General features: G+C 52.1%; 1 protein-coding gene across 1 annotated transcript in view; it reads right to left on the bottom strand.

Moving 5' to 3' along the window:
- The window catches only part of DSCAML1 (DS cell adhesion molecule like 1), a 78,245-nt gene that overhangs the window by 25,982 nt on the left and 31,350 nt on the right, over nucleotides 1-20,913 (bottom strand). Inside the window, exon 4 of the mRNA XM_065738417.1 lies at nucleotides 175-321. Coding sequence (XP_065594489.1) covers nucleotides 175-321 — 147 coding nt within the window. The remainder of the gene's footprint in view (nucleotides 1-174; nucleotides 322-20,913) is intronic.

Raw genomic sequence — 20,913 nt, 5'->3', positions numbered from 1 at the left:
ACGGCTGCCCACCGCCGGGCATCGGGGCACGGCACGGACCCCCTGTGCTCCTCACAACCCTCCGGGGACAAGGGAAAGGGTGCACACAAAGCGGGCTACGCGGGCTGGGTGCTGTCCCCAGGGCTGGGTGGGACTGGGCTCGTCCCCAGCACACCGCAGGGGACACGCGCTCACCTGACACCGACAGCCTGGCCCCGTTGCTCTGGCGCGTCTCCCCACTGTACTTGTGCTTGGTGATACACCTGTAGGTGGACAAGGCATCTTCCTTCTGCACGTCCGATATGTACAAACCTCCGTAAGAAGTAATAAAAAACCTATTTTCTGGACACACAAAGAGGAAAGGGAGAGGAAGGGTGAGTGGGTCCTCGCACTGCATGTTCCCCCCCTCTGTATGCACCCCCAGGGAGAGCCCTGTGCTCGGGCTTGGCACCACCAGGGCTGCAGTTCTGGGCAGGTGGAGAGGACGAGTGCTGCACACGGGTGTGCAACAGCAGCCCACACGTCCCTGGGCACTGCACTCCCACACAGCAGCACTCATCCTGCGGCACACATCCTGCCCGTGCACTGAGGTACAAAAGTGGGCTGTCCTTGCAGCTTGCCCGCAGCCCCTGGTCCTGATGCCAGTGCCCATGTGCACGGTGTGGGCACAGCCCTGAGCTCACAGCAATTCGGTGGCTGTGGTTGAAGAGAGGAGCACGCACCATGAAGCCCATCTCAGAGTGCTGCATAGCAACGCTGCAATTAAAAGTGAATCCATCCTGCTGAGTTAATAATTAGCTTAACTTACTTAGAAGCGTGTGAAAACAAATAAGGGCTTGAGTTGATAGTGGAGCACCGGGGAACGATTGCTGAGGCCACCGGGCAGCACAGCACAGCCCTGTGGCACTGGCTGGCTGCTTTTAGGTAAGCACACGCACGTGGGAAAGGCACAAAAGGAAAACTCCCAAAACAGCCTCTGGAGAGGATGGCAGAAGTTCTCCCTGCCCCCAGATGCAGCACCGGAGGCTGCAGATTGGCACAAACCAGTTCTGCACCCAGGAACTGGACAGCATCCACCACAAGAGCCGAGTGGAGGGCAGCCCTGACCCTGCTGGCACCGCCCCCCACCCCGCTGCAGCTCAGCTGGACGGGTAGGCTTGACTCTAATTGAGAGTATTCGGGACTCCAGACAGAAGAAATAGCAGCCTCACTGAGATGCAAGCCAAGATGTGGCTACGGAAGGCATAGGCAGGAGAAACTTGAGCATCCCATGAGCTCAGGACAGGGCTGGAGGGGTCAGTGTCCCACACCATCAGTTGGTGGCATCGAGAGCTTCATGCAAACCTCTGTAAAAGGGAAAGGGGAGCAGTCCTGCAAACGCAGCTGAAATAGCATGCAAATCAAGCATTAATTTTTCATCTCCCATCAAACCAGTAAGCAGAGAGCATTGGCTGCACTGGAATTTGAGAAGGGGGGAGCCAGTTTCTATGGTAACAGCTGCTGCATTTTGCAAAGTGCTCCGCAGCCCCAGCTGGCCTCCCCCACAGCGCGCACTTCTGTGCATGCCTAACTGCAGCCCTGCTGCCAGGCACGCTCGTGAGCACTCTGGAAACAAAGACTTAGAGAGTGGGAGCGATGCACAGGGACCCAGGAGCAGCAGCAGCACCGTGGGGACCTCGTGCCACCTTGGACACTCAGCTCCTGGAGCTCGCCAGCATGCACAGATCCAGATGGAGCCTGCGAGTTGGGTAAGGGCCAGACAGGAGCGTGGCTTCAAAGATGCCATTGTGTTAAATGTAAGGTCTACACAACTCGACAGCACAGCTTCAATTCTTTTTTTGTTTGTTTTATTTTTGGTTGTTTTCCCCAACAAGGGACAAATAACTTGGTTGAGGAGCACTGCATTGGTTCAAGGGAAAGATGCAGGGCAATAATTGATGTAAGCAGGTCTGACGGAGACCTCACCGGAGTGACTTATGGCTCAGTTAGCCAGCGAGATTAACGTCGAAGGTCGCCGAATAAAATCAGATCTTTCTGCCTGCCAGGAGGTGGAAAAGCTTTACAGGATGCAGAGGATTAAGTACATCCACAGCCAGGCTGGAGCGATGTGCCTCTAATAACTCTTCCAGCCAGATCTCAGCTGCTACTGTGGCAAAGGCTTTGCAATACCCTACATCCCCTTCCCTGCTGCGGGGTACCCATCACCATAGTACCCATCAGCAGAGTGCTCATCACTCAGGTATCCATCACAGATATCTGTCACCAAGGTAACCATCATCAGAGTACCCACCACCAAGGAACCCATCACCTGGTAACCCAGCACTGAGGTACCCATCACCAGGGTCCCCATCACTAGGAAAGAGAGGTGCTCCCCTTCAAGCAGAGCATTAGGAGGATCTCTCCCTGTACATACACACATCCACACGTATTCTTTGTCACTGAAATGCTGTCCCCATCCAGCTGCCTGTAGTGGCCACAAAGCTCCAACATCAGTCCCAAGGGCCTCCCAATTCCAAGAGAAAAATTACAGTCGATATAGGTTACCAGTTACTGCTCCATTCAATATAGATTTATAAAAACAATGGGGTCAGGGCTTCAGGAGAGAGCACATTTTATAGTTCATGAGACTAATGAGATAACTTTCCCTTGGTACTCTGGGGCCAATATTTTCTTACACAGTCTATTTTAACTGCTGGAGAATCAATAGGTGCCAGCATTTATGAATTAGCCATACTTGGAGCATATGCAACCCAAGGCATCCCGGACAAATTCAATAAATGTTTGGTGCTATTTTTGGACACATTTAAAGTGACAAATGCTTCCCTTGGGGGAAAGGTACAGAGAGGGAAGCCCCAAAGTACACAGCCTGTGGTTTTCCTGCATGGGGATGAGGATGCCTCCCCAGTGCCTTTCACCAAAGAGAGCCAGAAGGGTCATCTGGTCCACTCCACATCCCCCAGACCAACGCTGGGACCATGGCACCACACACCTCTTCATCCCAGATCCCGGGCTCAGTGCCGCAGCAAATACCTAAAGCAGAGGGCGCCCGGATGAGGCGCGAAAATTAAAGATCCATCCATCCATCCCAGAGACGGTAAATAGGAGCCACGACTCGAGCCCAATGCAAATTTAATAAGAGCTGCACGATATCTGACAGATTTATTTACATGTTTCCCTGCACACAGGATCCCAGGGGACGTGTAAGGCAGTCGCAGGCTCCCCAGCCCTTTCAAAGGAAACACATTTCTCCTACGTAGCCATGCGAAGCTGAGCAGCCCAGCACCCAGCACAGCGCTTCCACCTTGAAGTTCCATGGGCATCTGTAAAATCACCAACTCCAGCTGAGTAAGTGGGTCACGCTTTGCACCAAAGGGCTCCCTGCCTTCTTTCTCCTCCTCCTCAATCCTGGAGGAACGGGGCTTCACTGGAACGAGAATACCGTGTCCTAGAAACGTCGCTCTGGGGAGGCTGCAGCACTGCACCTCAGCCACGCTGTGTCCCGGGCACCGCAGTGGGGTGGTGGCAGCTTTCAGAATGCTTCCCCTCCACAGGATGATGGAGGGGACGATGGGATGGGAGCACAGCCCTGCAGCCAGCTCAGTGCATGCCCACCAGTGCCCGGTGCGGTGCCAGCTGCCAGCGGTGCACAGGAGCCGGAGCGCACGGTGAGCTTTGTGCAAAAGCCCTAAAAACCCCTCCCAGACAGCTGCGGAGCATCACCAGGACCTCCCCTTGCAGACCTAAATATAATCCCTCCCCACGCTCGCTCCTGGTCAGAGCACTGCAGAAGCACTGAATCACAGCAGCGTGCAAGGCCACCCCAAAATCCACGCTCCCCCCCCAAGCTGAGACCCACACAGCACAGATGGAAGTTGGGGGGAGAGTCACGGCAAGCTGCCCGCCTCCCCCTCCCCTTAATCTCCTTTATAAGCACGGCTCTATCTCCTCCCGTTACAGGATTAACACCCATCTCTCATTCTCCTCTTGCAACAAGATTTTATTTCTAATTACGCTGTAATAAAACTGGGCGCGCTCCCAGGGTTGCTTCCAAATGACTTGTAGACACTCGGCGAGATTGGATCCTACTCGGGCCCATTGTCAGCATGCCTGCCTGACATTCATTAGACATGCATGAGGGAGATGTTTTAAGAATGGAATTGCATTTAAATGGGCTTTCTGAGAAGGAGAGATGAAACAAAAAAAGAGAGGCAGAGGGAGAGAAAGAAGCAGGAGCGGCTGAGGAGCGGAGTAATTGTCACCTCGCTGTCACACAGCTGCCAGGCAGCCCCGTGTCCCGGTGGCACAGGAGGGGCCAAGGGGCCGAGGGGCCGGGGCCTGACTCTGAGCTCTAATCCCACGGTAAACCCCATCCCGTGCCCTCCAGAGCTGCATTACAGCAGCGGATAATTTTCTGCTGCATTACCTCTTAATGCAGTACAGAATTACCTGCAGGACAGCAGTCTGCAGGGGATGAGCGAATAAACACCGGAGGAAATGCCACGGTTTTCCCCCAGCCCTGGGTTTGGCTCTGAACGTGGGATTTATGGCCGGGGCTGGCAGTACGTGAGCAGCCCCTGCAAACTGCTGCATGAAAGAGCTGTGCACTGTATGAAGGAGCTGTGCACGGTGTGATGGAGCTGTGTACAGTATGATGATGGAGCTGTGCACCCTGCATGAGAGCTGTGTACTGGATGATGGAGCTGAGCACTGTAAAATAGAGCTCTACACTGTACTTCAGAGCTGTGCACTGTACAATACAGCTGTGCACTGTACAGCAGAGCTGTGCACTGTATGGAGGAGCTGTGCACGGTGTGATGGAGCTGTGCACGGTGTGATGGAGCTGTGCACGGTGTGATGGAGCTGTGCACTGTACAGCAAAGCTGTGCACTGTATGGTGGAGCTGTGTGCTGTACAACACAGCTCTGCACTGTACAACAGAGCTGAGCACAGGGGTGTAAGCTGCTTGCAGACACCCAAACTGAAGGGATCAAAAGTTGAGCAATGAATGACTCAGCTCACAGGGAAGCTGCCAGGTGAGAACCACTGTGTTGAAGCTCCCACGCACCATGGCCCTGCTCTCCCTGCCCCACACTTCCTTTTCTTTCCTGGTATCTTACAAGCAATATCAAGCAATAGTCAGCATCCACATCATTCTACTACCGGTGCCATGGGTCTGCTTTCTGTGTTCCTTCCTCTTTGGGCAATGGAGGCACAAGGAGAAGTTAGGGTTTTGAGCACAGGAAGCTTTTTAATGAAAAAGCAAAAGGCTGCATTTTTTAGCTGCAACCACAGTCCCAGTAGGAGCTAAAGGAAATCATCACAGAAATGCTAATTTCATTTAACGTGAGAAAATGAAAAATGCTGCTGTCACTTTAATACCCTGTGCACATCTTATTTCCAGTGCACAGTTGCTTCAGACATTTTCCTCCTCCAGTTTGCTTACTTGCAGCATGCACCGAAACCTGGGTGCCACCTCCCAGCCACGGGCTTACAGTCAGCAAACCTGGGGAAGCAGATGCTAAGAAAGATCTCTTTCTATTAACTCCCTGGGAAGCAGCACGTCCTGCAGGGCTGCTAGGAGTTATTAAATCAAGAGTAATTATTTACCAAAGGGCCACTCTCAGAACTCACTCTCACAGGAGTAAATGCCAAATTGTGCCTCCGACAAACCGGGCTCACGCCGGGCAGAACTGCCCACTCTGGGCTTCAGACCCCGCTGAGATTTTTTGGCCCAACCCCCCCAGTGCTGTTGAGGACGGAGGAGGAATCCATCTCCTGAGGTGGCCCGGAGATGCCTAATTCCAGCAGAAAATTACAGAACAGGATGAAGAGCGTTACAAAATGAAGAGGAGGGGACTCGAGATTTCCATGGCTAATCCTGTTAACGAGACAATTTCTTATCAAACTCATTATGTGGCGCAGAGCAGAGGGGAGGGACGGGCTGGGAGCAGAGCTGGGGGGAGGGGGGGTTGGGGGGTAGAGGGGGTGAGGGCGGCCCCGTCCCCACAGCACATCGCTTCAGCACAAACTGTATTTTCATTTCTGAAGACAGCTAAATATTACCAGAGTGACATTTAGCACAAAACAGTGACGTCTGCTTCAGCGCTACAGCGAGTCTGCTCCCCGCCCTTGGTAGAGAGGACGGCAAAAAAGAAAGTAAGATAAAGTAAAATAAAGTAAAATAAAATAAAATAAAAATAAAAATCCACTTGGGTGGTATTTTTTTTAACCCCCCCACTCTGATGAGTGCCATCCTATGGGAAGAGGTAAAGCAAACACTTCAGCCCCCGTGCTTGGCAATGGCACAGGGCTGCCAAGGTGCCCGCACCCCATCTTCCCCCCCTGTAATCTCCCTCTCAACGACTGTGAGGGTTTCAGTGCCACTCTGTGCGTGGCTTTGTCATTTTTGTTAATTTTTGGTCTATTTTTTTCTTTCTTCCCGTTCGCTATTAAAAAAAAAAAAAAATCGCAGAACCAGTCAGATTTCATGCTAATGAGGAGGGGATCTGGATTGAGAGCTGTGCAAAAAATTTGCATCTCAAAGAGGAAAACAGGAAGTCACTAAGAAAGGAAAATCCACCGCCGAGGTATCGTTTATGGCCATAATTAGGCTAATGCTGCTCCGTTCTGTCAGCTCATTCTCATCAGCCTCGGGGTGACTGATGGGGGACAGTGGGCTCCTTCCCAACGTGACCCCAAGAAGGACTGAGGGCTCCTGGAGACGTCTGTGCCAATGTTGCCGAAGGGACCCCCAGCTCCAGCATGGCACTGCTTCCCTCTCGTGCACTGGAGCGTTCTTGAGCTTAAAGAAAGGATGAAAATTCAGCAACAGCCTGATGTCAGCACTGACCTCCTCAATGGGGCAGCCATGGGGTGCCCCGGAGCTGCCCTGTGAACACGTTGGGCCACTTGATATGGACCCACATGTCGTTGTCCCATCAATTTCCCCCTGATTTCTTCAATTGGGTTTTGCTGCTGTTGCAGACATTCCTGTGCAAACAGTGTTGAATAGCTCTAACCAAGGTATTTGCCCATAAAGATCCGTTGTGAGCGTGGAGAGTGACGGAAATGGGAAAGGCTTGATGAAAACAGTGGGGAAAACAATGGGTTCCACGGCCCGCTCCGATCCGTCAGCAGTTCAGGTTATTAAAAATACAGGAGGGACAAATCCTAACATTTGCAATCAAACCCAGAGAAACCTTGAAAGGACAAATACCTGCATGGGAGGAAATGTGTCCCCCCACTGAAGTCTGTAGGAGTCGCGCCGTAATTGTGACAGGAGTGAGGCTGCTGGATAACGCCAGAGTTATTTTCCCCACTTACATTGTCAAATGATCATTTTGCCCTGCAGTGAAATCTCAATAATTATAACACCGATCCACGAAAGAACAAAGAAATAAAAAAGCAGTGAGGGTTTTTTCTGCATGTGTATGTGTGTGTGTGTTTTTCCCAGGGTCTGGGTGGGGGAGAGCTGCAATCAGAGGGCTGAGAGTGCAATTTTTCCCTAATTATCTCCTTCAGGGCCGCACATCAGCAGTGAGATCCCCATCAGCTGCAGGGAGCACTGCGCACCGAAGGGGCTTTGCACGGGCTCTGGTGGGACGTCCTGCAGTCCGGCTGCGAGCTGGATGCACTCCTTTGCACAACAGCCACTCGTGCAAGGGGAAAAAGCAATGGGAAATAAAAGAGAACGGGAACAGAGAAGTGGAAGTGGGGCGAGGCGGGGGGATAAAGAACGGGAAGAAGAAAAACAAGACGGCAGAACGCTTGCTCCACAGCCCTCGGCTAAATTACAAACCGGTTTACTGAGGTGGAAAGCTGCAGTGAGCTGAGGAGGAATATGTGGAAACCATCTGCAGATTTAAAAATAATCTATTTTACGATCACCCTCGAACATATTCTTTTGCGGAAACCAAATAGGATTTGTTGTTGTTGTTTTGTATAAACTGTTAGGGGAAAATTACTAGAAACATGCAGGGGGTTTTGCCTTCTTGAGTACTGAGAGTCTAAATATGCCCTTCCTTATGTTTAGAATAGTAACAGTCATCTTAAAATTAACTTGGTCTGCATCAGAGCCTCCAACAGTAGCAATTCTGAGCCTGCAGAAAGCAGGACAGACCTGCGCTGGGTATCTCCACTTCGTGCTGACAGATGTCTTCCTACATACAGTAAATATAGGTCGTCTTTTCCTACCCGGAGAACTGTGTATCTTAATTAACCAGGCCACTAGCAGCATATGTAATGATTTTTTTTCTTTTTTTTTTGCAGCCTGCTCAGTAAACCTTGCATTGCTGAGATGCAATAGCACGAAACATGCGTGCGAGCCATCCCCTGCCCTCACCCCCAGCCCATGCACACACTGCAGCGTGGCTCCAGCTTTCATTTCTCAATGGGAAATCTGCCACCAACACAGATCAGGTGCCCCAGTGCTCAGCTTCACCCCAAGCACCTTACATCCCGTGGGATGAGCAGTGCCACTGCTTTGCCATCAGCCCAGAAGCAGGGAGGGGTGGGGGAGGGCTTACAACATCCATGCCAGGAGGAGAGGGATGTGGGATGCAGCGTGATGGGGGGACATGGGACCCAAAACGCCCGTGTTTGGGATGCTCTGGCTGCACGTGAAGCAGAGCAAGAAGTTCCATGGGACTTGCATGGGAAAGCACAGAGGCCAGGAAGCTCCTGCTGCAAAACAGAACAGCACAGGAGTGCTGCACACTGTGCCAGGCTGCACTGATTCCTGCTGATCTGAGAGCATGCTTTGATTTGATGAGGAAAGCTGGCAGCCCCACATGTGGAGCTCCTGCTGCTGAAATGCAGGATTGGAGCGGGTCGATCCCATGCTGCCCTGTGCTGCTGCTGTCCTGTATTGGGCACAGGCACAGCTCCTCCATCCCTCCCCGCTGCTCACTGAGGGGAAAAGCCAAGTGAAGTCAGCTCGAACAAAGGGCAGAACTTCTTCCCCGCTCATTAGCACAGGAAAAGCAGCAGCAGCAAAAAAAATCCCCAGGACATAACCTTCTCTTTGACTGTGAAGTCTGAATGGCTCAGAGAGAACGGTTACATTTATTCTTTGCATTTCCCCTTGCTCAAAGAGTTCGAGTGCGTGTTTTTGGAGTAAGAAGGCACCCGCACAGAGGAGGTGCCCCAAAGCCAGGAGCATCGCTCCCCCACGCGGGGACCCAGAGCTGGCAGCAGGAGGAGGGGAGCTGCTACACCATCAGCTGCATCTTACCAATAATTATTAAGACAAGGCAAGTGTATGTCGACCTAGTTAAAGGTCTGTGGGAGATAATGGTGGCGGAGGCCCTGCTAAATCCTTGCAGTTTGTCCACCCAACAAACAGCACCAGCGTGCATCCAGAAGAACTGATGCGTGGCTTCAGACCCTGGGCCATCAATCACTGCAATGCCAAGCACATCCCAGCATCCCTCCTGGCGTCGTGAGCAGGACATCCCTCCTCCGTCCTTTTTGTAGCTTCCTATGGACCTGGAAACCAAAGTTAGGCAAATCCAACCCTGAAACGATTTGCAATTTCCTAGCAACAAGCAGTGAAATGCTGGGGCAGCTCAGCAGCAGAGCTGGGGGACTCCACAGGGAGTCTTTAAAGAAGATGAGAGCATCATGCACTGTGCCAATGTTCTGGGTACCAAGGGCAGGAGTCCACTCACATTTTATCTATAAAAACACCATCAAGTCCATGCGTGCCCAGTAATTACTCAACCTGATCCTCTGTTGGGGAAAAATAATCAGAAATTTGGTCAAAACCCACCAATGCACTCCTGCAGCATTCCAGCAGCTCTGCTTGCTGCAGGTTTGGGGTACGACTGCTCAGCCCTTGGCACAGCACAGCAGTGTGGGCAGCACTTCCAAACCATAGAATCATTAAGGATGGAAAAGATCTCCAGGATCATCTAGTCCAGCTGTCCACCTACCACCAATACTGCCCACTGACCGTGTCCCTAAGTACCACATCTCCATGTTTCTCGAGCTCCTCCAGGGATGGTGACTCCACCCCCGCCCTGCGCAGCCTGTGCCAATGCCCGACCACTCTTTTGGAGAAGGTTTCCCTAATATCCAACTTGAACCTCCGCAGAAAGCACAATTAAAGCATCCACCCAAGCGGAGGCACCAGCAGGAAGGGGATCTGGAAGGACCATCTCCCCGTTTCCCAATTTCTCCGCTCCTCCTAGGAACCAGGCTCCTGTGCTGAAGCACAGAATGCTGCCGAGGGGAGCTCCACTGTCCCCATACCCTTAGCTTAACTGGAATCAGGAATCAGTGCCTGGCAGAGGGGAGCGAGAGCGCAGCCCCCCCTGCACACAATGCAATCATGTGCAGGAGAGGCGAGGAGGGAAACAAAAGCCAGCAATAAATCACCACCCCGCTGCTACCCAAGGAGATATAATTAAGTTTATGCCTAGAGTGGCTCTGCTGACGGTAGTCCTGGAATGAGATAAACAGAACGCACGAGGTTAGGCTGTAATGATACAAGCGTGGATTGGCAGGCGATATGTTTGCTAAGCAGTGGTGCTCAATTAGTCAGCTGCAATTTTCACATGCAAGCTGCAGGGCAGAGAGCCACAGGGTCTCCATCCCCCCCTGGGCTTGGGTCAGCCCCTGGTGCCGGCTGCTGCCCGCAACCCACTCCTGCCTCAGTCCAGGCTTAGCTTTAAGCACATGAAATGTCCACTGATCTCCAAGGATTATTTCTGGGCTTAGCTGGTGTGTTGGTTGTCCTGCTGGCCTGAGGGGGTGCTCGGCATCTCTGTGTTTTGGGAGAAGATTTCCCAATGCTCCCCAAATGTTCTCTTCCATTCCTTCACAAAAAAATCAAAATCAAAATCAAACCACAAATCCAAATCCAAGCCACAAATAGCTCTGATAAATGCCCCACAATTCGCACATTTGGGGTTTCTGCACCCCAAAAGAAGCTCTGGCCTTGGGAACAGTGTGGCCATGTTGCAGGGACCCTGCGGACCCCGCAGGCTTTTGGTGCACAATGGGCACTGTGCTCATTGCAAAGCCCCGCTGCCCTGCGGCCACGCTGTGCCGAGTGCCCAGCTGCCATCTGGGCACATCACCGCATTTGTTCCATGCATGTATGAGAGAGGGGGTGGGGGAAGGCTAGGGAAAAGCAGGCTGCAAAATGAATTCAGCATCAATTATTCTAAAATATGCATGTTAATACGGGAAGGGCTCCGTGGCTGCATTCATCTCCACTTCTGTTAATTTCCAGCATCAAAATGTGACCTGGGAAGATGACAGCATCTCACATCTCGGTTACACAAACACGAGCCTGGAAAAGGGGGTATATTGAAACGGGAGACAATGCTGCATATTAAAATACCACAGATGGAGCTTTTCCGCAGACCTCACAGTCTGCCTCAGAGATTATTGCTGGGCCATATTGTATTAAAAATGGGGGGTGGGTGTGTTATTTATTTAATTTTTATACAAATTCCATCTCCTACTCATGCCGGATGGATGAAGTGAGCTCTTGAGCCCCAGACAGCTTTTCCAGCAAGCCCACATGAAAAATGCATTTTCATTAATACAAACTGTTTGCAGTAGGTAAATTAATTCTGGAAATGGTTTTCATACATGGCAAATTATACGTTCGGTGGAAACGCCAGACGACGCTCTACAGCCACAACAAAAGCCCCGTGTCTCCTTTAACGAATTGGGATTGCCAGGTGAGAGGAGCTCGTCCCAACCATCCCACAAACAAACAAGTGGTGGAGCAGAACTGGTGGGCACCACAAGTACCAACCCCTTTGGGACAGGAGAGGAAACCACTGGGAACATGAGGCAGGAGATGAGTAGGGCTTGGTTGGGAGCAGAGATCCCTCCTCCCAAGTTCCTATTTCACCCTCCAATCTGATTGTGTCTCCTCTAGCAGCCCCACATATGAACGCCTGCTCCTGGCAAGGGAAGCGATCTATAATTGATGAAATCACAACGTGCTCCAGCCACAGCCTCATCCCCTGTTGGAAGACATCTGTTCTGCACGTAGCCCCGCTCAGGTGCTGTCACACCGCATTTACCGCAGTGGAGCAGCGCCGCGCTGATATCGGCACAGCCGCAGTGCCGCGCATCTCGGGGTGCAGGGATGTTCGTGTGTTCTTCGTCTGACTTTTGACTTAGGTCCTTCCAACCTCTCCAGTTGCCCACCCCGCAGCGGCACAGCGTTTGGGCAGCACCACGGTCAGCGGCTGCCTTTGCCCGATCATCGCAGAAACGAGGATCCAACAGCTCCACGGATGGCACTGGGAGAGCACTCATCACATGGCACTTTGGGAGGCAGAGGAGGAGGGGGGCAGCACTTCTGAGCAGCCTGCCGCATCGGGAAACAAAGCCTGAATGAGGATCTTTTAGTCACCTCCTTATTACATATTCCGGGTACGTGACAAAAGAAGAAATGCATCTCAGGTCACCGCCTGTCACCGTGACAAAGGCCCGTGATGAGTTCTGTATTCAAAATATTTGCACTAATTATCGGCACGGCTCCCCTTTGAAGGCACGGGAGGGAGGTGGTGCTCGCCCTGGGGAATCAGCTCGGAGCCTGCACGGGTTTCGCTGCACTACAGATAAATATACTCGTACGCCCGCATATTTTTACCAACGTGCCTGCATGTGTATCCATGGAGAAAAGCCTATAAACGCGTAACACACGTCGCGTGGGGCTGAGCAGAGCAGCACAGAGGGGACATTGCCCATCAGGGCTAGCGTCAGCGATGGCCGAGGATTGGTGGCATCATCGGGGGCACCAAGGTGGAAGCAGCACCCTGAACCCCGAGGTGACAGCACTGGGGCTTGGCCAAGCGAGAAACAACACCCAGGGACAAGTGGAAAGCGCCGAATGCAAATGTAGGCCGACCTTTAATTAGGCACAAGGAAAAACAAACAAAGCCAAACAAAACAAAGCAAAACAAGTCACAGCCCTGGGCACCTTCCCTTTCGCCAGGCCCAGCATGAATCCTGCTGTCCCCAGGATGCTGATGCTGGGACAGGGATGCCACCGCTGCCCCAGCCCTGATGGCACCAGAGAGGCTGCCACACTCTTCCCAGGGCTTCCTGCAGGGCAGCAATGCCATCCTCCTCTTCATCCTCTCTGATAGGAGGAGCAGAGCAGTGTGGCACGTCCAAGGTGCCAGTCCTGCCCCAGTGCCACAGCTGGGTGCCAGTCTCTCTGTGCTCTTCCCCCGCTCTGTCGCCGGCCGATGCCCGCATCGCCCTCCCGAGGCACCGAGCCGAAGCAGGGCACGCGCTGCCGAGCATCCCCTTCCCCTCAGCGAGCATTTAATCCGACTGGACAGGAGCAAAATCATGTAGATATAAATGGGGCAAGGAGAAAATAGCATGCTTCAGGTTCCTGGGGAAAGCATATGGGAACAGGAGACTTATTAATAAATTCTTCTTTGTTCTGGATTGTCTGTGATAAATAGCCGCACTCAGCATCAATAACGGCAAACATCCTTGGGAAAGAGAGACATGCAGAAACCCATCACGCCGCTGAAAGCAGAGAATGGATTCAATTTCAGGTTTGAAGGCAAATTTCACAGTCCTAAACAAAATTATCGGAGGGGGCTGCTGTGGCCACAGCCGCAATAAATGTAAGGTTATGGCTGCTGAGCCAGGAGAACGTCTCCCAAGGGCTGTAATACCTTAAACTGAAGGACAAGAAAGAATAGCCCCGCTCGGGGCGATGCCTTTGGAAAAATAACATTTATGTTTCCAAATAAAAAATGTTTTTATTAAGGGAACACAACACTTCTGGAATTCTATGGCACTAGAGATTATTCAAACTCCCACCTCTCCGCTGGCATCCGAAAGTAAATTTCCATGAGATTTAAACACTGCTGAGGCCTCGATAATTTGGGGGGTAGGAGAGAAAAGAGAGCAGCAGCAAGAGACTTCCCTAATGGAGAAGACATGAGAAACGCCGCTTTATTTTTTGATGATTGCATTAGATTTGTTATCGTGGAGATGAGAAACGAGCGGCTCCCAGCTCGTTGCCTGGGGACGGAGCATGGCAGCTCCTTCCCCGAGCTCTGGAAGCTCAGCACTGCTGCAATCACTCCCTGTGGGTGCCTGGGGCAGCCTGCAGACCTTTGCCACAGAGGCCAGCGTGTCTTGCTGGAGTTTAACCTGCCCAAAGGGCGCCGGCACTCAAGGAAACAATTTGCACAGCGGCCCGGTGACTGGGCATCCCCTTTTATTCTCCCTTGTTAATCCTCCACTCTGTAACCACTTTTTCTCATGCTCCAACTTGGAGCACCATGAGCCTGAAAGGATAAAGTGCATTAAGAGTTTTAATGCTGAGGAAGATGTCAGCCTGACACTTTAATAACACTAATGCTGTGGAATTTGCAGAATTATCACCGTAATGCGGTCTCACAACAGCGGCGTGCTTAGCACAAGCTCTGCACCACACTGAGCACCACAGCCTTCCTGAAGCTCAGGGAAGGAGCTCAGCCCCTGCACGGCACCACACACAGGACCCAGGGATGTCCTCTTCCTCCTGGTTTGCAGTTCAGCATCTTGCAGGATCATTCCCGAGGCGCTGCTCACCCACCCCACAGCTCAGCTTAGTGTTGCTCTAATTGCTCCGTCCTTTGCTTGTGTTGAGCTGAAATCCACCCCAAGGGCACGTCAGGCAGCTGGGACAGGGCACAAACTCTTGGGGTCTTTGCTCCCAAGTTCCTCCTTCCATCCCCAGCCCTGATTTCCCACAGCCTACACATCTTTTGCCTACCCCTCCTCTCCAAATGAAACAAAGCCCTAAAGGCACTAAGAGCTTCAATCAAATCCAATGCAAAAATGTAGATTTGCTCCAAAATTATACGCCCACAAATCTATAAAAAATACAGCCAAAATCCCGTGAAAGCCAAGGCTTTTTGGAAAGTTAAGAGTGACGGAAGGGAAGAAATTGCTTCCTTTCCTGCCTTTGAAACACGCTGCTTTGTAAGGCTGATGGCAACGGGCACCAGAGCACTGCTTTGGCTCCCAAATCCTAATCCTGTGCATGGAACCCACACGCTGGGATTGAGGTTAACAAGCATCAATCCGAAAGCAAAGTTAAGCTCATTTTTAGCCTCTGCCCAAGTTTCACGTGCAAAGTCAAATGCAGAAGTAAGTAAGTGGCAGGAAACCCGAGGAGTAAATGAGAGCGTTACATCTCGTGTCTAACGAGTGACGCCAGGTAACGCTGGCAAATTGCTCACCTAGAGACAGCAGCACTGAATTGCTGATGGATGAACAAGCTCTTTTTCCCCCCCCCTCATCAGCACACATCACAGGCAGTGATGGAGCATGTTTCTCTGATGGTGCACTATCATTTTCTAAATCCAGTCCCGCTAGTAATATTTGGGTGATAGAAAAAAGAAACCAACAAGCAAGAACAAGCTGCACTAAGTCAAACCCTCGGGTGTTGTAAGCTGGGAAAACTCCCCGGGGTTGGCTGAGAGCAGCTACACGCCTCACCTCTGGCTTCTTGGAAACATGATCCCACTAAAACGCATGCAAAGTGGGGAGAGCACGCACTCATTGCGACGCTAACGGGCAGTAATAGACAGGAGACGCTTGGGTATGCTGGAACAAGGCGGTGGGGGATCCTTAGCACTACGTCTGGAGTACCTCCCCACTCCCCAAAACGCGGGGAGAGGGCTGCAGTGCCCAGCTCAGCGCCCGCCGTCACGTGGGGAAGCCTCACGGCTGGGCTGCGATGCGGAAAGGGATTTACAGATGTAAAGCCACATCTCGATAACGCTTGGAACAAATCCCTGACATTCTTCACACAGCTCTGCACTAACAGGTTCGGCTCTATCAGAGTGGAAACGCAGCTCCCCGCTATCTCCGCGCTTCCACTGCCGTTAACTATTTGGGGACCCCTCCGCTCCGGTGCGAGGTACCCGGCCCTCTGAGGCAGGGCTCTCCCCACCACAATTACGCTCCGGTCGGGACTAGCCATTTGCATGCAGTTCATTTGTGATGCAGAAAAGCTTGAACCTGTCATTATCGCTTGGCATCAGTACAGCACTGTGAAAAGACACTGCTCGGAACATGCGCACAGTGCTGCACCCTATTTTCTTTAATCTAGGCTAAAATGACAATGAGAGAAAGCAGGAGGGAGGGAGGGAAGAAGGGGGGAATGGGGAAAGCATCTTTTCCACAAACAGGAGTTCAGTCTCTCAATGAGCCAAGCACAAGTATTCTGTTCAGTGCCCAAAGCGCTGAGCATGGGCGACCAGGGGAGAGGGGTGATGATGAGGGGTTGCACAGGGCCTATGGGCACTGAGCGCAAGTGAAACCACACTGGAGCTTCAGCACAGCTGGGGATGGCTCACCAGAGCTGTGCCATGGAAAGAGCTCTGCAGGCACCAATCTGCACCAACCTTGGTCAGGTAGGACGTGCCCTCACATATCCCCCTGGTTTGGAGAGCTGGGGGAAGCCAGAGGAGCAGAAGGAAGGCAAGAAACCCATGAAAGCCACACTGCCCACTGCACTCAGCAGCCCTGAGTGGAAGATGTGGACTCATCACAACAGAGGTCAGCTTAAGCCTGGCCTGCAGTGAGAGCTCAAACAGCTCTGTCCAAACGCATGCCATCAGCCACTCTGCAGCATCTCCCAGCATATCAGCATCCAAGTGCTTCGTGATGATATCGAGGCCCCTGGGACTGCCTGGAGCCCTCCAGATCCGGACCATGGGTGGAAGAGGAGTGCCCCAAGTAGCTGGAAACCCTTCAGCCATGCTGAGCAGGGTGCAAGGGCACAGCCCAGAGACCGGGCAGGTGGCCCTGCACTCAGGTGAGTTAGGAGCAGGATGCACTGCCAGCAGGGAGCCCAACTCCCTTGTAACCTTTCAAATGAGCAGAGCTACACATGAATATTAAACACCACCTCATCCCAATCCCAGGGAAAAAAAAAAAAAAGAAAAAAAAAGAACAGTCTTTGAGAATCCCTCATTAAGATGCGTTGGGCGAGTTGCACTGGGAGCCCAAGAGCCAATTAAGCGGGGCTGTAACAGTCCTAAAATGAAGCTGCATGCGCAGATCAGACCCAAAATGTTTGCAGAGCAGGAGCAGGCGTGTTCCCTGCAGTGCCGTGCTGCTGCTCTGCTCCATCCCTGCACACACCCACCCTAGTGGGGCTGCAGTGGGGAGCTGACAGCAGCATGGATGAGGCCCCAGAACTGAACCCTTTTCAGCCCCTCACCTCCTGCTCTTACACCAGGGAGAGGTGAAAAGAATGGCTGTCTGCCGTGAGGAGATGCAGCAAAGTTTATTTGCTGACTTTCAAACACCATTATTTCCAGGCCAGATCGCAGGTAATACAATCAGACAAGCCCGACATTTCTCATGACTTTGGAAGGACTCTATTTTCATTCTGCAGCTCAGACTCATCCCACAGCTCTCCGATCCACCCTCTCCCTGCCAACACACGCAGTCTCACACCCAGATCAATTTCTATATTTCAGATACAAAGGTTGTTTTGCTTGAAAAATGAAGCTGCCCTTCACCGAGGTAATGAAGAGATCAATACTAGTTACAGAGAGTTTCCTAGTAAGATCAGGGAGCCAGCTGCACTTCCTACATTGCGGTGCACCAACACGGCCAACCCTGGGTACAGGTTGGCCCCAATGGACCTCAGGAAGCATCAACACGTGCTCCTCTCCCCCTTCCAGTGATGGGAAACCGGAGAGAAAATTGTGGATATAATTTATAATGCCTCATTAATTTGACAAATGCTGCTTCATGCGTGCTCTCTGTCACTGTCCCAGAAGCCACTCCATCATCAGCTTCTTCAGATGGAAAATCCACCTGCAGAGCCCTGCTGGCGCATGTCGGATCCATTGCCACCCACCCTCTGGGTGCTGCTGCTCTCAGGAAAAGCACCTGACCCATTGTGATAGCTTCTTCCCAGGGCTTTGGTATCGAACCAATCCCACAGGAAATGTTCCTTCACCAAAATGAAGTTTTTCTGGACATTTTTCATTTTGGTCACGAACCAAATTCAATTTTGTCTTCATTTGAAAGTTTCCCTTCTCCCCATCTCTCCTCCTTCCCATAAACCATTCATTTCTCTGCTGAAAAAGCAGCGAGAATGAAAGGGGAAGCGGCACGTGGTGACGTGTTCCAGCAGTACTTCAGCAGGAGCAGGGAACAAGAAGCAGAACATAGAAATAAAAATGTGTGCTGCTGCCTGGTTACCGACGGAGACGGGATGAAGCTGTCTCCTCCAGGACATCCCCCTCTGGATGAGCAAGTGGGATCCCAGCAGCACGGAGAGATTGAGGCAGAGACCCCCACATCCCCCCCAGGGGCAGATGTACATCCCACAGGTGGAGATGTACGGCCGTACAACAGCGTTAGGACAGCTCTGCTCACCGTGTGTTAAATAACTCCTGCAGAGCATGAGCGGAATGGCAGTGCAGCACGACCAGGGGACATAAATCCCTGGCTGTAAATTCCAGCTGTCAGAGGAGCAGTCTGTTGCGTCGGTTCTTGCTCAGGTCCTGCCCCATCCTCAGCACTGGTGAGGCAGAGTGCTGTGCTCAGCGTTGGGCCCCTCACTACAGTACAGACATGGAGGCCCTGGAGCTGTGCAGAGAAGGGAACGGAGCTGTGAGGGGTCTGGAGCACAATGGGGTTTTATGGGGAGCGGCTGAGGGAGCTGGGATTGTTCAGTCTGGAGAAGAGGAGCTCAGGGGAGACCTTACTGCTCCCTGAAAGGAGGTTGTGATGTGGTGGGGGTTGGCTTCTTCTCCCTCGTAACTAGAGAGGGAATAGCATCAAGTTGCACCAAGGGAGGCTCAGGTTGGTCATAATTTCTTCTCCCAAAGAGTGGTCAGGCATTGGGATGGGCTGCCAGGGAGGTGGGGAGTCCCTGGAGGTGCTCAAGAAACATTTAGGTGTGGTACTAAGGGACATGACTTAGTGGGACATATTGGTCGTATGTGGACGGTTGGACTGGATGATCTTGGAGGTCTTTTCCACCCTTGGTGATCCTATGACTCTATGATCATCTCCCAGCCCCAATCCTCAACTCCTGAGATTTCCATTCATCTGTGTCCCACTTTGGGAGCTCCCCAACATCACCACATACCTGACAGCACAAACCAGGAGCAAGGCCCCCACCACGACACGGGGATGCTTCCCAAACCACAGCCCCAGCCAGAGCTCTGGGACCTGACCAACACAGCTTGGGCAGACAACGCATCCCCAGAGAGTGTGAATGAGATGAGAGAATCGAGACCTGAATGAAGATATCCCCGAACCACCTTGTTGCACTTGAGCTCTGCCTGCTTCAGCTGTTATTTCCTGCAAATATATTGCACCGTGGGATGCCTGCGATATTTTATAAAGTTAATAACTTTTTTTTAATTGGATGAGTTTATAGAATCGTGTGAGCAATTAACAATAATTACGTTTAAGACACTTAAATTCCAGGATGCACCACAAACATTGGAATATTAAGCTATAAAAACCCTCGATTGTACATTCAAATTACATTAAGGGTCTGTTGGAAGGAATACACTCTCAGTTTCAAGAGCACAGCTCTGTCTGCTTGCACAATGAGCTTTCATCAGCCATGTCAGCAGCACCCATACCCCAGAACGGTTCGGTGCTTGGGCACTGCACAGGCAGGGCAGCCCCGCTCCTCCCAACCTCTGACACTCGGAGCATCCCTTAACCCAACGCGAACCACGGGCAGGAGGAGAACTCTTCACGGGAAGAGAAGTGGCCCAGAGCTTATTTCACTTTAATCACCAGGTGCCAACCTAAATTATTGATGTAGGTTCTCAGTGACAGGTACGGCATTTTATCAGCACACGTTTAATAATGCAGGAGTCATGATACCTCGCGCTAAAATGTCAGGCAATTCTCAGGTTACCCCTGCCATGCTGACACCTCCACCCCATCCTGCCCCATACCACGGTGCCCAGCTGCTCGTGCAGCCCCATGGGAGCACTCAGAGGGGATAGCCACTGTTTGCTGTACCACTGAGCACAGCACGGAGCGAGCGGTGCCGGAGCTGCAGCAGATACCCCCCGGGCCACGTTCCCGTTGCTGCACGCTGGATACACGCTGCTTACAGACCGATTTAATGCGTCCCGGTCACATAAAAGGACAATTTCAGAGCCAGGAAGGCTGCAGGGCAGAGGAACAATAGCAGCCTAATGTCTCCATTTTGAGCCGTGCACGCGCAGCTGGCATGCCTCCACCGGGGCCTCTGAGCAGGAGCAGCATCGCTTCCCCTGCACGCAGCTGCTGATTTGCAAGGAGCAGCTACGTTCCCCATGCCCCGTGCCACACACGGTGCTCCTGGCTCCCACAGCATGCCAGGAGCTCAGTGCCAGCCCGTGCCTGCGCTATGGTAACCCCCAGACCTCGGCTGGACACGGTGTGAGCCTGAGCTCAGCCTTTGTATTCCAACAGCGCAGCGTGACATTTATAGGGGGAAGTTTTATTCCTGCTGTAAATAACCTCTAATAGTGTAGGTCATTACACTAATTACAGAAGATAATTAATTTTCTAATTCTTGTTAGGCCGCTGCATATTCCAAGAAGAGCGCAGTTCATTATTTTCCCATGCAATTATGACCTCCCTTCTCCTTCTCCCTGTCAGCCCCGCCTTCAGGATTTTAGCACTTTGTCAAGTTGTTTATCATGCAGCCATCGAGCTGTTGCGAAGCCGAGGCGGTGCACAGGCTCCTCTCTTCCTCCCACCCCATGCAAGCGGGCAGGGAGCAGTGCCTGGGACCCAGCCCTGTGCCCTTGGGGTTGGCACGCACTGCCAAGAGCCACCAGCAGAACAAAGGTCTCTGACTGACTGCCCTAAAACATCCTCTTAGAGGAGCAGCAAGAGCAGCTTACAAGCAGGAAGAGGACTGACTCCTTACACGGTCTGATAGCAACAGGACAAGGGGGAATG

Source organism: Cyrtonyx montezumae, unplaced genomic scaffold (assembly GCF_038088225.1).
Source record: "Cyrtonyx montezumae isolate F1298 unplaced genomic scaffold, pur_monq_1.0 scaffold_22, whole genome shotgun sequence".
NCBI lineage: Eukaryota > Metazoa > Chordata > Aves > Galliformes > Odontophoridae > Cyrtonyx > Cyrtonyx montezumae.
Note: the sequence above shows the minus strand (reverse complement) of the source record. Positions and strands in the feature narration are given on the sequence as shown.